The 14,334-nt window shown below is 40.8% G+C and overlaps 1 protein-coding gene across 2 annotated transcripts in view; it reads right to left on the minus strand.

Annotated features, from left to right (window-relative positions):
• Positions 1–4,718: 4,718 nt before the first annotated feature.
• LOC100551624 (glycerophosphodiester phosphodiesterase domain-containing protein 5) overlaps positions 4,719–14,334 on the minus strand; it is a 44,374-nt gene continuing 34,758 nt past the window's right edge. For both annotated transcript variants that reach the window (XM_008118645.2, XM_003225980.4), the window contains exons 13-16: positions 11,014–11,161; positions 10,208–10,290; positions 7,536–7,618; positions 4,719–5,388 (exon numbers count right to left, since the gene is read on the minus strand). In XM_008118645.2, the coding sequence (XP_008116852.1) occupies positions 5,333–5,388; positions 7,536–7,618; positions 10,208–10,290; positions 11,014–11,161 (370 nt within the window). In that variant the 3' untranslated portion in view covers positions 4,719–5,332. The remainder of the gene's footprint in view (positions 5,389–7,535; positions 7,619–10,207; positions 10,291–11,013; positions 11,162–14,334) is intronic.

Raw genomic sequence — 14,334 nt, forward strand, 5'->3', positions numbered from 1 at the left:
TCAATTTTTTCAATATATCATGATATTTTGGTTCTAAATTCGTAAATACAGTAATTACAACAGAACATTACTGCGTATTGAACTACTTTTTCTGTCAAATTTGTTGTATAACATGATGTTTTGGTGCTTAATTTGTAAAACCATGACCTAATTTGATGTTTATTAGGCCTTTCCTTAATCCCTCCGTATTATCCAACATATTCGCTTATTTATTTATTTATTTATTTATTTATTTGCAACATTTATATCCCGCCCTTCTCACCCGAAGGGACTCAGGGCGGCGTACAAATTGGCAACAATTCAATGCCTACACATAATTAAAACAGCAATGAAAATCCAATAAAACAATTAAAACAATATAAAAATATAAAACATATGATTAAAATCCATTCCTCCAAAATCCTCGTGCTGTAGCCGTAAATCAGTCCGGGGTCGTCTTTACCATTTAATCTTCGAAAGCCTGGGCACATAGCCATGTTTTCAGGGCTTATCCAAGGTTCTGCCGGCCCGTTTAGCTTGGATAAGTGAGACTCTACTGCAGGGGTCCCAAAACTAAGGCCCGGGGGCCGGATGTGGGCCCCCAAGGTCATTTACCTGGCCCCCGCCCTCAGTTTTATAATATAATATTTTTATATCATTTTAAATAGTATAATATATTGTATATACATATAATATTGATAATAATATTATGTTATACAATATAATACTAATAATAATACCATATAATAATATTAATTATATGTTATATATTACATATAATATTACAGTATAGTGGTATAGTTCAATATAGTAATATATAATGCTAATATTCTGCTATGCTAATAATATAATATATTGTATGTACATACAGCTGCTCTGAGTCCCCTTCGGGGTGAGAAGGGCGGGATATAAATTTAGTAAACAAATGTAGTAAATGAATAAATAAATAATTTTAGACATAAGCTCGCCCAAAGTCTGAAATGACTTGAAGGAACACAACAATAACAATCCTAATTAACTTGACTATCTCATTGGCCAGAAGCAGGCCCACACTTCCCATTGAAATCCTGATAGGTTTGTGTTGGTTACAATTGTTTTCATTTTTAAATATTGTATTGTTCTTTCATTGTTGTTGTTGTTTTGCACTACAAATAAGACACGTGCAATGTGCATAGGAATTTATTCGGGTTTTTTTTTTTAAAATGATAATTCGGCCCCTCCACAGTCTCAAGGATTGTGGACTGGCCCTCTGCTTTAAAAGTTTGAGGACCCCTGTTCTACTGTATTTGTCATAGTTTCCTCCTTTCTGTTGAACTTTTCCACATGCTTGTGAATTTCAATGGCTTTTCTGTGTAGTCTGACATGGTAGTTGTTAGAGTAGTCCAGCATTTCTGTGTTTTCAAATAATATACTTTGTCCAGGTTGGTTCATCAAGTTCTCTGCTATGGCTGACTTCAAATGCTCAGCTATGGCATATTATTTGTTAACACAGAAATGCTGGACCAAAGCTGCTGCATTTCTGCATTTCAAGGAAATACTGAGCAGCATTCCATGGACGCTGATGCTAAAAGACAAGGGGGTTAAGGATGGATGGGAGTTTTCCAGGAGTGATATACAGTGTTTCCTCACTACTTCGCGGTTCAATTTTCGTGGATTTGCTGTTTCGCAGTTTTTCAATAAACTCTAAAAATGCTATTATAAATCATAAATAATTATTATTTACAGCCTAAGGAAGGGAGGAAGGAGAAGCCAAAGGGAGAGAAAAGGAGCCCAAGCAGCAACGGGAGGAAAAGGAGGTGATTTATCAACACACAATTGGTTGAAAAAGACTTAAAATAGTGTATAACTACTAAAATAATATATAAATATTAAAATAAATACAGCGTCCCTGCTTCGCGGATTTTCACTTATTGCGGGTGGTCCTGGAACCTAACCCCAGTGATAAGTGAGGGAACACTGTACTCAAGGTGCAAATGCAAACAGTGCCAACAAAGAGAAAAAAAATAAGACAAGTGCAAAGAAGCCAGAATGGATGTCCAAAGAACTTCTAATAGGGCTAAGACTCAAAAGAATTGGAAAAGGGAAGAAATCACCAAAGAAGAATTCAAACGAATAACCAACACCTGTAGAGAAAAGGCTAAAGTGCAGAACGAGCTCAGGCTTGCCAGGGACATTCAAAACAATAAAAAGGGCTTCTTTGCTTACATCGGTAGAGAAAGGAAGAACAAAGAGGCGATAGGGCCTCTGCGAGGAGAAGATGGGGTGATTGTGACAGGGGATAGGGAAAAGGCAAAACTATTTAATGCCTTCTATGCCTCAGTCTTCTCACACAAAGAAAGCCATCCTCAACTTCAGCAACATGGAGGTGATGAAGGGTTAGGGGAAATCCAACCCCAAATAGGGAAACAAGTCATCCGGAAATACCTGGCTGCTCTAAATGAATTTGAGTCCCCAGGGCCAGATCAACTACATCCAAGAGTATTGAAGGAACTAGAAGAAGTTATTTCAGAACCACTGGCAATCATCTTTGAGAGTTCTTGGGAGAACGGAAGAAGTCCCAGCTGATTGGAGGAGGGCAAATGTGGTCCCTATCTTCAAGAAGAGAAAAAATGACAACCCAAACAATTATCTCACGTTGATACAAGGTAAGATTCTGGAAAAGATCGTCAAGGAAGTGTTCTGCAAACACTTAGAAACAAATGTGGTCATTGCTAATAGTCAACTCAGATTTATCAAAAACAAGTCATGCCAGACTAATCTGATCTCTGTTTTCAATAAAGTTATAAGCTGGGTCGATGCAGGGAACGCTGTGGAGGTAGTGTATCCTTTGACAAGGTTCCCCATGCCGTTCTGGAAAACAAATTATTCAATGTGGGCTAGGCAAAACTGCAGTTAGGTGGATCTGCAATTGGCTAAGTAAATGAACTCAAAGGGTACTCACCAATGCTTCCTCTTAATCCTGGAAAGAAGTGATGAGTGGAGTGCCATAAGCCGGGTTCCGTCCTAGGCCCGGTTCTGTTCAACATCCTTATTAATAACTTAGATGAAGGGCTAGAAGGCATGATCACCAAATTGGGAGGGATAGCCAATACTCCAGAAGACAGAAGCAGAATTCAAAGCGATCTTAACAGATTAGAGAGATGGGCTGAAACTAACAAAATGAACTTCAACAGGGACAAATACAAGATACTCCACTTAGGCGGAAAAAAAATGCAAAGATACAGAATGGGGGAGGCCAGGCTCAACAGCAGTACATGTGAAAAAGATTTTGGAGTCCTTGTGTACAACATGCTAAACATGAGCCAAGAGTGTGATGCAGCAGCTTAGAAAGCCAATGGGATTCTGGGTTGCATCGAAAAGAGACTAGTGTCCAGATCAAGGGAAATCATAGTTCCTCTCTTTTCTGCTTTGGTTAGGCCTCACTTGGAATACTGTGTCCAATTCTGGGCACCGTAATTTGAGGGAGAGGTTGATAAGCTGGAATGTGTCCAGAAGAGGGCAATTCAAATGATCAAGTGTCTGGAGAAGGAGCCCTATGAGGAGCAGCCTAAAGAGTTGAGCATGTTTAGCCTGCAGATAAGAAGGCTGAGAGGAGACATGATAGCCATGTATAAATATGTGAGGGGAAGTCATAGGGAGGAGGGAGCAAGCTTGTTTTCTGCTGCCCTGGAGACTAGGATGCGGAACAGTGGCTTCAAACTACAGGAAAGGAGATTCCACCTGAACATTAGGAAGAACTTCCTCACTGTGAGAGCTGTTCGGCACTGGAACTCTCTCTGCTGCAGAGTGTGGTGGAGGCTCTTACTTCGGAGGCTTTTAGGCAGAGGCTAGATGGCCATCTGCTGCGGGTGCTTTGAATGCGATTTTCCTGCTTCTTGGCAGGGGGGTTGGACTGGATGGCCCACAAGATCTCTTCCAACTCTAATTATTCTGTGATTCTAAGACTACATTTAGGTTGATGGACTCACATGTCTGACTTTGGACACCCTTAAAAGACTGATTGTTGTTGTCTTGGGGTGCACCTACTTTTTCCTACTTCTTGGCATGGGGTAGGACTGGATTGCCCGTGAGGTCTCTTCCAACTCTTTGATTCTACATTGCCATATATCTGCTTTGAACTGGAATATATGGCAGTGTAGACTCATGTAATCCAGTTCAAAGCAGAGAATATGGATGATCTAATCTGGATTACATGGCGGTGCAGATCTAGCCTTGGAGGTCTCCCTTCATATAATAATAATAATATGATCACCATGAGTCAAATCTGACCAAACAATAGTTAATATCAGCCTAATAACGTCACTTCTTGAAAGATCATTAAAGCTATTACGACTTCCCGTGGTAAAGATGGCACTGACTCATTTCTTCTTCATCTTACAAATATTTTGGGGAGCATTTTCGGGAGATATTTTCCCATGTTGGGTCACTTTGTTTGTTTAGATGGCCTTTTAAAAATAATTAAAAATAAAAACATAAACAGTTTATGGAAGAGAGGCTGCTGCTTTGTAAGACGATAAATAATTGTTGTTTTTACTAGAAAGGGGCGTGTACATAAGAGCTTCCTTTTTGGGCATGGATCTTGCCTGCTCATTGACACTTGTTCCTGGGTCTCACTTTGGATTTGAGCTCATAGTGCCTAGGTCTTACTTGATGTAGCCTAAAGCTCAGGATTAACACTATTTATTAACACATTAATATTGTTCTGGGTGGACTTTCTCACAGCAAAGTTAGCAAACAACTTCTTCCATGGACAGAGTTTATTTACCCCCACACACATGTTAAAAATCAAATGTTCTATATACAAATTTAAATACTACGTTTTTTTTTAAAAAAAATGACATTGCAAAGGATGTTCCAAACGTAGAAAAACATCATCTATAGGCCTCTTTTCCAGTAAATCACTGCAGGCTTCCCCTTGAGGCATCTGCAAGCAGGAAGAGCCAATGTCTTATGGAGTCTTAGATTGAACATGAAGCTATTGGCAGAAGTAACTACAATTTCACAAAATCTTTCACTGGCAAGACTGAAAGGCTAGAAAGGGAATGGACTTTTTTCTCCCCAAATGATTCCAAGACCAGGGTAACTCTCAATGCTGCACAAGGATGGGGAATATCCAGATAAAATCTGCCAGCTTTCTCTTCTTCTAAAATATTAAAAGTCTCCAGGGCAAGAAAGATGGAAGATGTGTTCTTTGAGCTTCCAGACATGAAAATCCAGGCCATGAACCTTGACTCGGTGTCCATGAAAATCCAAGCAGCATCCAAGACTCTCTGGTCAGTGCGATCTCCATCCAAATTGCCCATGTCCTTGAGGGCAAGCTCATAGATAGGAAAAATTCTTCTGCCTCAACTCTCTATTCCACAAACAATGCCTCTGGATCTTCGGCTACAGGAGGCAATATGCTAAGTCCTGGAAAAATGTATAAAGATGAAAAGTTTCAGTGTTGATTGAGACCAAGGTATAGAAATCAAAGAAAGAGCATCTCCAAAATATAGGTCTACAGTGTTCCCTCACTTATTGCGGGGGGTACGCTCCAGGACCACCTGCAATAAGTGAAAATATGCAAAGTAGGGATCCACTTTAATTGCCCTTCTTGAACCTCTCTGGTGCCTCACCAAACTACAAATCCCAGGTCACATAACATCGAGCTGTGGCAATTAAATTGGAGATGGCATCCCTCAAGTAGGAGCTCCAGACACAGCTCCTGAAGCAGCTTTCCCATTTTCTTCGACTCACCACTAAGATTACCATATGGAATCTAATGTATACCCTTATTTTTACAAGGTAATTTAGCCAAAAAAGGGTAAACATTAGACTTGAGTAAATATGGGATGTTTATATGTAAGTTTGTTTGAACTACAAAGGCTCCTACATGGCTTGATGGCTCAAGACCAAACTTGGTACACATACTCTTCATGATTCAGCTTCAAATACTGGTGGTGTGAGGGTGATGGGAGTTGGAGTTCAATCAAATCCAGAGAGCCATGTGAATCCCAGTGATGACTGAAGTCGTGGCTCTCCTCCTAACTTGTCAGATAGTTCAACTTACTTGCCAGCCTACATCTTCCAGCATCCTTACTCCTTCACTAGGCAGACTGGAGCTGATGGAAGTTGCACGCCAACAAGAAGCTTGACCTATCTAACTGGTTAGGAGGAAAGCCATGAGTAGCAGCCTAGCGAGACCAGGGACTGATGGGAGTTAAAGCCTGGCCAGATTTGGGGCTGATGGGAGTTGCAGCCTCCCAGATCTGAGGCTGATGGGAATTCCAGTCAGCCAGGTGTATGGGAGCTGGTGGGAGTTGGGTCCCATTATACTGGGAGAGGAAGCATGTGAAGGAGACAGGATGCTTTTGAGTTTCAAACAGGTCCCTGTCATGTCTGGACTGAGGAAAGTGCAAGAAGGAATATAAAGACCTTCCTGATCTGGTTGACTCTGGCTTGAACAACGTTTTCCTGATTTTTGGTCTGTTCCTTCATTCTTGATTCTTGATTTCTGGTTTTCCTGTGGAATATTGCCTGAGGCCCTGGTCCTGAGGTTTTCCCCAAATTATCAGGCATTTGCCTAATCACCAAAATGACAACTTATGTCTGATTTCTTTCCCCTATAGTTTGAGCATTCCTTATACAAAATGCTTGGGATCAGAAGTGTTTCATAGTAAGATTTTTTTTGGGACGGGGGAGCAACATTCCTAGTAAAGTAAAGGTAAAGGTTTCCCCTGACGTTAAGTCCAGTCATATCTGATTCTATGGGTTGGTGCTCATCTCCATTTCTAAGCCGAAGAGCCGGCGTTGTCCGTAGACACCTCCAAGGTCATGTGGCCGGCATGACTGCATGGAGCGGCGTTACCTTCCCGCCGGAGTGATACCTATTGATCTACTCACATTTGCATGTTTTCGAACTGCTAGGTTGGCAGGTTCCTAGTACATTTTATATTTGCGAGGCTGGAGAACAGTGGATTCATGTCGAGGATTATGCTTGAATTCATTCAATTTTATACGTCCCCAGTCTCTTTACAGACACGTATCTCACACATAATAAAAGTAGCGAATGAATGAGATGTAAGGCTAAAGAAAGACTACGGATCTGTGAAATGGTGGGAATCCAAGCATAATGATCAGCACAAATCCATGTCTCCTACCACCTCAGCTGCTCACATCTCTCCAACCTCATATTCTCTCTGCAGCCTCTTGTATCACCCATTTGCTATTTTGTGTTGGGTGTGAGGACAAGCCTGGAGAGAGACCGAGGATCTGAGAGACTGAAAGAGCTTTTCGACTCTCCCTTATGTGTAACACGGCTTTCTTTTTGTATTACTCAACAAGCACTTCTAGGAACAGAAGAGACAAATAAAGTTGTTACTTAAAACATGGGAAATTACTGCATCTTAGTGGTGCGACATATATGTGTGCAGTAGGCTTCAAGTTAAATCTTGGGTGTCTTATAAGAGGCAGTGAGAAATGACTAGGAATAGCAGCACCTGTCTGTCATACTGTGATGAAGAAGGAGTCAGGTATTATATGACAAGTCTGTGTATACCAAAAAGGGTAAGACTCACTTGTTCCAAATTTGTTGTATATGCCTTCCTCAAGGGACTCCTCGCTCTCAACTTCACAGCAGTAGGCGCCCACCTCTCTCCACCTAGAAAGAAAGAAATATGCCATTCTTTGTGATCTACCAGATTTTCTTTCCTACCACCTAGTGATATTCCCCTTACATTTTCACTCAGTATAATATGCCCTATTTTCTTAACCTTACCAATTCTAATTCCACACTTACTTACGACTTTTATCCATCCAGCATTTTTTTTTCTCCCCTCCTTCCCCCTGAACCCCACATTCCCCATTTCGAGCCCCAATTCTTACAAATGGCCTGTTGTGTAGTTAATTCTTTCAAAAATATAGTCCTGGAGCTAAATATTCAAACTATTTTTAAATTCCAATTTTTCTGCTCTTTCAAAGCCACAGTTGCTTTGGCAGCTTCTGTCATATTTATTAGTACTGCCCTTTCCATCTATTTTCTGAATTTAAAAAATCCCCTTTATTCAGCTCTACTTTTTGCCCTATTAATTCTTCCATCTCTTTATTTATTATTACTATTTTGTTACCCTTGTGGAATGTGGGTGTTTTGGCATTTTCTTTTAGGATATCATCCCTAATACCTTTTCTTCCAAGGTGAATGATCACATCTCGTGGTGTGTTGTACCTCCTAGCATAATTTGTTTGTACTCTGAAGACTCTATCAAAGTTGTCATTTGCCTCTTCTAGCGGTCTTTGTGATATCTGCGCCACCATTTTGACTATAATTTCTCTAATATTTTCCTTTTCCTCTTCTTGTATATTTCTAAAACTTAACTGATATTTTTTTCTTTTACTTCTAACATTTCTTGTTGTTGTTTAAGTGTAGTCATTGCTTTCTCTATTGTAGAGATTGTTTTTTCCATTTCCTTTTGTTGCTTTTGAAGTAGCTTATTTTCTTTCACGTCCTTATTTCCTTGTTTTAGTGTCTCAATATCTTTTTGCACCGTTTTTAGTTCTTCTTTAATGATTGACTGTAATTCCTCTTTTAGTTCTTTCTTCATTTCTGACATTTCTTCTTTAATTTTGTTATATTGTCTGTCTTGTTTCTCTTGCATTTTTTGTACTTTTATTTGTATTTTGAGGATCTCTCTCATTATGTCCTTAATATTTAGTTCTTCCGTTAGTGATTCTTTTCTCCCTTGCGTTTTTTTACATTTTCTCTCTCTTTATCCATTTCGAATTTTGGAGTAGTCATTCTATTTCTCTCTGTTCATTTTCCCTTCCCCCTGATCAAAATTGATTGTATACTATATCATATATTATTGGTTAACAAGTGATCATGAGTAAGCAATTCCAATAATCAAAAGTTCTGCACAGTTAAATCTAAATGGTAAGGAGTTGCGAAAACAAACAAGTCGGTCAGACCAGTAACAGTTAAATCCAAATGGTAAGAAATAGCGAAAACAAACAAATCGATCAGTCAATATATCAATCAATATGTCAATCAATATATCATGCAGGATATCAGTAACATTCAATATATCATACAGGCTACTATTTGTCCTCTGTTCGTATATTGATAATACCTTTAATTCACTCCTCTTTGGCTTATTCTGCTATAGAATTACAAAGGCTTTGATTTGAGCCATCTGAATTGACAATGTTCCTCCTACAGATTTGTATACCACCTACTTATTTAACTTTTACTTTTATATTGGCCTGTCTCTTTATAAGTGGTGATACCGGTATTAACCTTAATTGCAGTAGTTACAGTCCATAAACAGTCCGTAGATCCCTTCCCCCCTCCCTTATTTGTACTCCTAGTGTATGAAGTTTGTTGTATTGTCCTTCCAAGATATTCCTAGAATTTGCATTTGGAGTCAAGTTTGGGTTTCAGTTCATAAGGTCGGGAGATCAGGGGTTTTTGCAAGGTCTCATGGCTTTGGGGCTTGAAGTGTTCCCCCTTCCCCTTGATTTCCCTTACTGACCTTTCATTCCGTCCTCTGTAATCCCTTCCAGTTTCTTTTGGATGCCAGTCTTTCTTTTCAACATCTTCGGTCTCTCCTATTTTTCTTTTCCTCTCCCAGTCAGGAGAGGCACTGTGATGTAGATAGACATGGATAGAGGCTGCGTAAAACGGCTCTCCATGCACCACGGGAACGGAGAGGCATCCCGTTTCCGGGTTGGCCGACTGGCTGCCTCTTGCCTTCCCCTTTCTGCACATGGAAGCCGCTCTCCTCCTCTCCAAAGATCAAGAGCTCAAGTCATAATTCATATTCTGGTTTCTCTTCAGATCGTATCAATATTTTGCCTTTTACTCCTTTTAACTCTTTCCAGGTAAGATTTTTGTGTAAGATTTCTGATTTTTGAATGTTTACAGCCAACCCTGATAACGTTTCAATTTTCTTTATAATAGTAGTTAACTTCCTTTACAGAATCCTCTGGTGCTCAAAGTAAAATCATTGTGTCATCTGCATATAAACTTACTTTGATTTTTTTCCTGGCTGATTTGAAATTCTCTAATTCTGTTATCATTTCTAATAAAAGTAGCTAATGGTTCTATTGCAAGTGCAAAGAGAATGGAGGAATGGGGACAGGGCTGTAGCCAAGGGGTGGTAGGGGTTCAAAGCAGCACTTTAGGGCAAGAAACACAAGAAACTGACATCATATACAACACCACATCCAGCCCGCAAAACGTTATGATATTTACCAGTGTATGCCAAATAAGAGACCAATGAGGACAACAGCAAACGCATCTGTTACAATCCACATTCTCATGAAGTTTTGCGGTGTCTATAAGAGAACGGTAGACAAACAGGAATTATAATTTCCCAAGTGGAAACAGGATCCCTCAGTGAAACTCCACATTGCTAGAGATCCTAAGACGTTGGTAGACCCAGACATCTCATCTTAGCCTTGGAGGCCTGCACATTGGTTAGCAAGATTGTGGCCAATATACAACCCCATTATTCCCAAATGCAGAGGTGATTGTAAGCCAGGCAGAAGGTTGAGGTCTGTCAATGAAATGTTTTACTGACTTCACACAAACCTTCTCAGGAAAACAGAAGAGCTGTTTAAATCAATGCTTCTTAAAGAGGGGGCTGCAACCCCAAATGAGGTTACAAAAGTGAATGGTGGGAGTTGTGAAAAATTTGGCCAATAAGTTTATGGACAAAGAGGAGGAATCAGACTGCTGCTTGAGAAAGGGGGGAAAATGGAACATTTGTATACCTTATATATATATATATACACACACACACACACACACACACATACACATACACTTGGAGACAGGTGGAACGGGGTCGCAAGTAGAAAAGGTTTTAAAGGCCCTGGTTTAGGCCACCAGGCATACATAGAGCATCAAGTTCCTATATAACCTTACAGTCTGAACTGGATCATGGCCATAATCAATGCTCTTTGGAACTCCTTGCTCCATCACAAAAGCCTCCTAAACTAAGGAAACAGACACTGGTCATCAGTAATGACAGGCATACCTCATGTTTTGCTACTTACCATGAGATATAAAGGTTCGTTCAAGTCCTTTATGTAGTGAAGACCATTGGTGGTTACAGAATGGACTCCATAGCACCAGGCCAAGGAGAACAGCCACGGCTCATTGATTACCCAAAGGTTGATTGTGATGTTGGCTTTTTTATATTCCCTTTGAAGCAAGCAGAAGATGTCCTCACACCTTGAACAATACCCAGATTATATCTACTATTCAAAAATGATGTCTAATTTAACTGGAGTCAAATTTATACAATGCTAGAAGATATTAAGGTCAACATCATGATGAAACCAGGGCTTGATTTGTTGGAAATGCTGGATGATCAATTAGAAAGAAAACATGGAAGATTACTACAATATATGGCAACTGCTACCAGAATTGTCTATATGCAGAGATGGAAAGAACCAGTCATCCCAACACAAGAAGAATGGCTAATGAAGATTTGTGATCTAGGTGAGATGGACAAATTGATAATTAAGGAGAAATCCTTGATCAACTTGGGACTTATCACTTTTTTACAGCAACAATGAGGAGCAAATTTCAACAATTGGGTTTATAAAATAGAGGGATATTTTTAAAAGTGCGGACATACCATATTTTATCGCATAATAGTCACCACTACGTAATAGTCACACCCCCATTTTTTGGGGTGGCAAAATTGGTATTTTTGTGTTCCTCACATAATAGTCGCTGAGCTATTTGGGGCTGATTCTTTCTCCAAAAGCAGTTTAAAAACAATGAAATAGTCTCTGGAGCTCCACTCTTCCCTCATAGAATCATAGAATAGTAGAGTTGGAAGAGACCTCATGGGCCATCCAGTCCAACCCCCTGCCAAGAAACAGGAAATCGCATTCAAAGCACCCACGACATATGGCCATCCAGCCTCTGCTTAAAAGCCTCCAAAGAAGGAGCCTCCACCACAGTCCGGGGAAGAGAGTTCCACTGCCGAACAGCCCTCACTGTGAGGAAGTTCTTCCTAATGTTCCTAAGTCCTTCCTCCAAAGCCTTAAGGCTGTTTACAAAACCTGAAATGGAGGTTTTGAAACTTGGATCGTTCCTCCTTTCTCCAAAGAGTGCCATTTCAGATTTGGTAAACTGCTTTAAGGCCTCAGGAAAAGGATGGAGGAGGGAAGAGAGAAGAGTGGAGCTTCAGAGAGCTCCATTTTATAGTTTTTGAACGCCTTTGAAGAAAGAAGGAACAAAAGGAGATTTAGCTCCAAATAGTTCTGCAGTTTAAAAACAAACAGAAACTAAACTGGGTTGCTGTGAGTTTTCCAGGCTGTATGGCCATGTTCCAGAAGCATTCTCTCCTGATGTTTTGCCCACATCTATGGCAGGCATCCATAGAGGTATATTGGAAACTAGTCTATTGAGGTTTATATATCTGGAAGGTCTAGGGTGGGAGAAGTAAAGGTTGCTTACCTGTAACTGTGTTTCTCCGAGTGGTCACCTGTGAAATTCGCACATATGGCAGTCAGTTTCTGAAGCTTCTAGAAAGCTCTTAGATACAATATTGGCTGTAGTCCCGCTCACTCCCCCCATAAAGTAGATAGCCAGGGGGAGGGACTATTGCCTCAGTTCCTCTGCCGCGAGTAGCAGCTTGAAGGACCGAGGCATGACAACAGCGGGAGGATGGGCGGGGATGTGCGAATTTAACAGGTGACCACTCGGAGAAACACAGTTACAGGTAAGCAACCTTTACTTCTCCATCGTGGTCAACTGTGAAATACGCACATATGGTAGACTAGCGAGCTACTAATTTGGCTGGTGGGTGTCATGCCACTAAACAGAAGAGGACTGCTCTGCCAAAGACTACAAAAGACTACACCTTCACGACAGCAGGCATTAGCCTTGTCGTGCATGACAAAGGTGAACGGCATAGACCAAGCATCCATTCAACAGAGGTTTTCCATAAGAAAGCCCCTCAGAAAGGCAATGAAGGTTACCACAGATCTAGTGGAGTAATCCTTATCCTGCCCAGAAAAATTGCAACCAGTCAACTGGTAAGCCAGACAAACCCCTAGCTGATCCAGAAGGACAACAGTTGCGGAGACACCGGGAGTCCATTGGCATTCCCCAGTACACTAGAAGCAGCCTAAGAGAATTCCTGAGTCCTGTTGTTCTCTGTATATAAAAAGCCAAAGCCCTCCTAACATCTGAAGGTTGTAGTGACTGCTCCGAGGAAGAGGGAGGGTTTCGGAGAAGGCTTTCAAAAGTACCTCCTGAGACTTATGGTAACGGGAGGTTATTCTGACTAGAAAGGTTACATCAGTGCGTGGCACAACCTTGTCCAAATGAGTCATAATAGGGCTCATCTGCCCAAAACGTGTGAAGATCACTTGCATGATGCACTGAGGTAATGAAGCTAAGAAACTGTTTTCATATGAGATAAGGGGGCACTTGACGATATCATCTGTCATGACTAGATCTATCTCCAAGTTGCTTCATAGTCTGAATGCAGACCACACTTCATCATGACGGCGGGACTACTTGTGACGGGTGACCGGTGTTTTGCCCCGGTGGTCTGTTAACAGGAAGATGTACCGCCATAAGGTGGATCCGCCTGTCGATGTGCCAGTCTCATAGATGAAGGGTTAATGACAGAAGTAGAAAGGGTGTGTCTTACCTTGCTTGTTTATAAGAATTCGGTGTTGGTGTTGTCTGTGAGGGCCTGGGCTATGGCCCCCCAACAGCGATGGTTTGAATATCTTTAAGGCCTCTTTACCACTAACAGTTTGAAATGATTTATGTGTCTGGATGCCACCATCCCAGGCCAGGATCTTCAAGTGGTGAGGCCCTCCAAATGTGTGTCCCAGCTCTGAAGGGAGGAAACCCTAGTTAGAATTTTAGAGGAATTAGGCAGTCTGAAGGGCAAACTGCACTGACATTGCTCTGATGGGTTGACCATCAAAGAGGTTGATACACCTCTCGTGGTTTCGAAGAAGATATGAGGATCGTCCTTGAGGCAATCAAATTGAGAACCATGAATGTATGGCCAGAGTCGACGTGAAGAGTCATGATCATAATTGAATTCATATGTTCCCTTTGTTGACAATCAGGCCTAAGGACTGGAAGAGATACAGCATAGAGCAGATATGAGAAGAAAGTAAGGGTCTTGATTTAGCTAGCAGTAGCCAGTCATCGATATGCAACTAGACTGCAATGCTGCTGAGGCAGATGGGCCATCTGGAGCAATCTGGAGACCAAGTAGCAGAACATCAAAACAAAATGCTTGGTTTACTGTCATGAAGGAGAGTGAAGGATAAACATCCCTGAAATCAGTAATGGCAAATAAATAAATAATAATAATAATAATAATAATAATC

Source organism: Anolis carolinensis, chromosome 3, assembly GCF_035594765.1.
Source record: "Anolis carolinensis isolate JA03-04 chromosome 3, rAnoCar3.1.pri, whole genome shotgun sequence".
In the NCBI taxonomy this organism is placed as follows: Eukaryota; Metazoa; Chordata; class Lepidosauria; order Squamata; family Dactyloidae; genus Anolis; species Anolis carolinensis.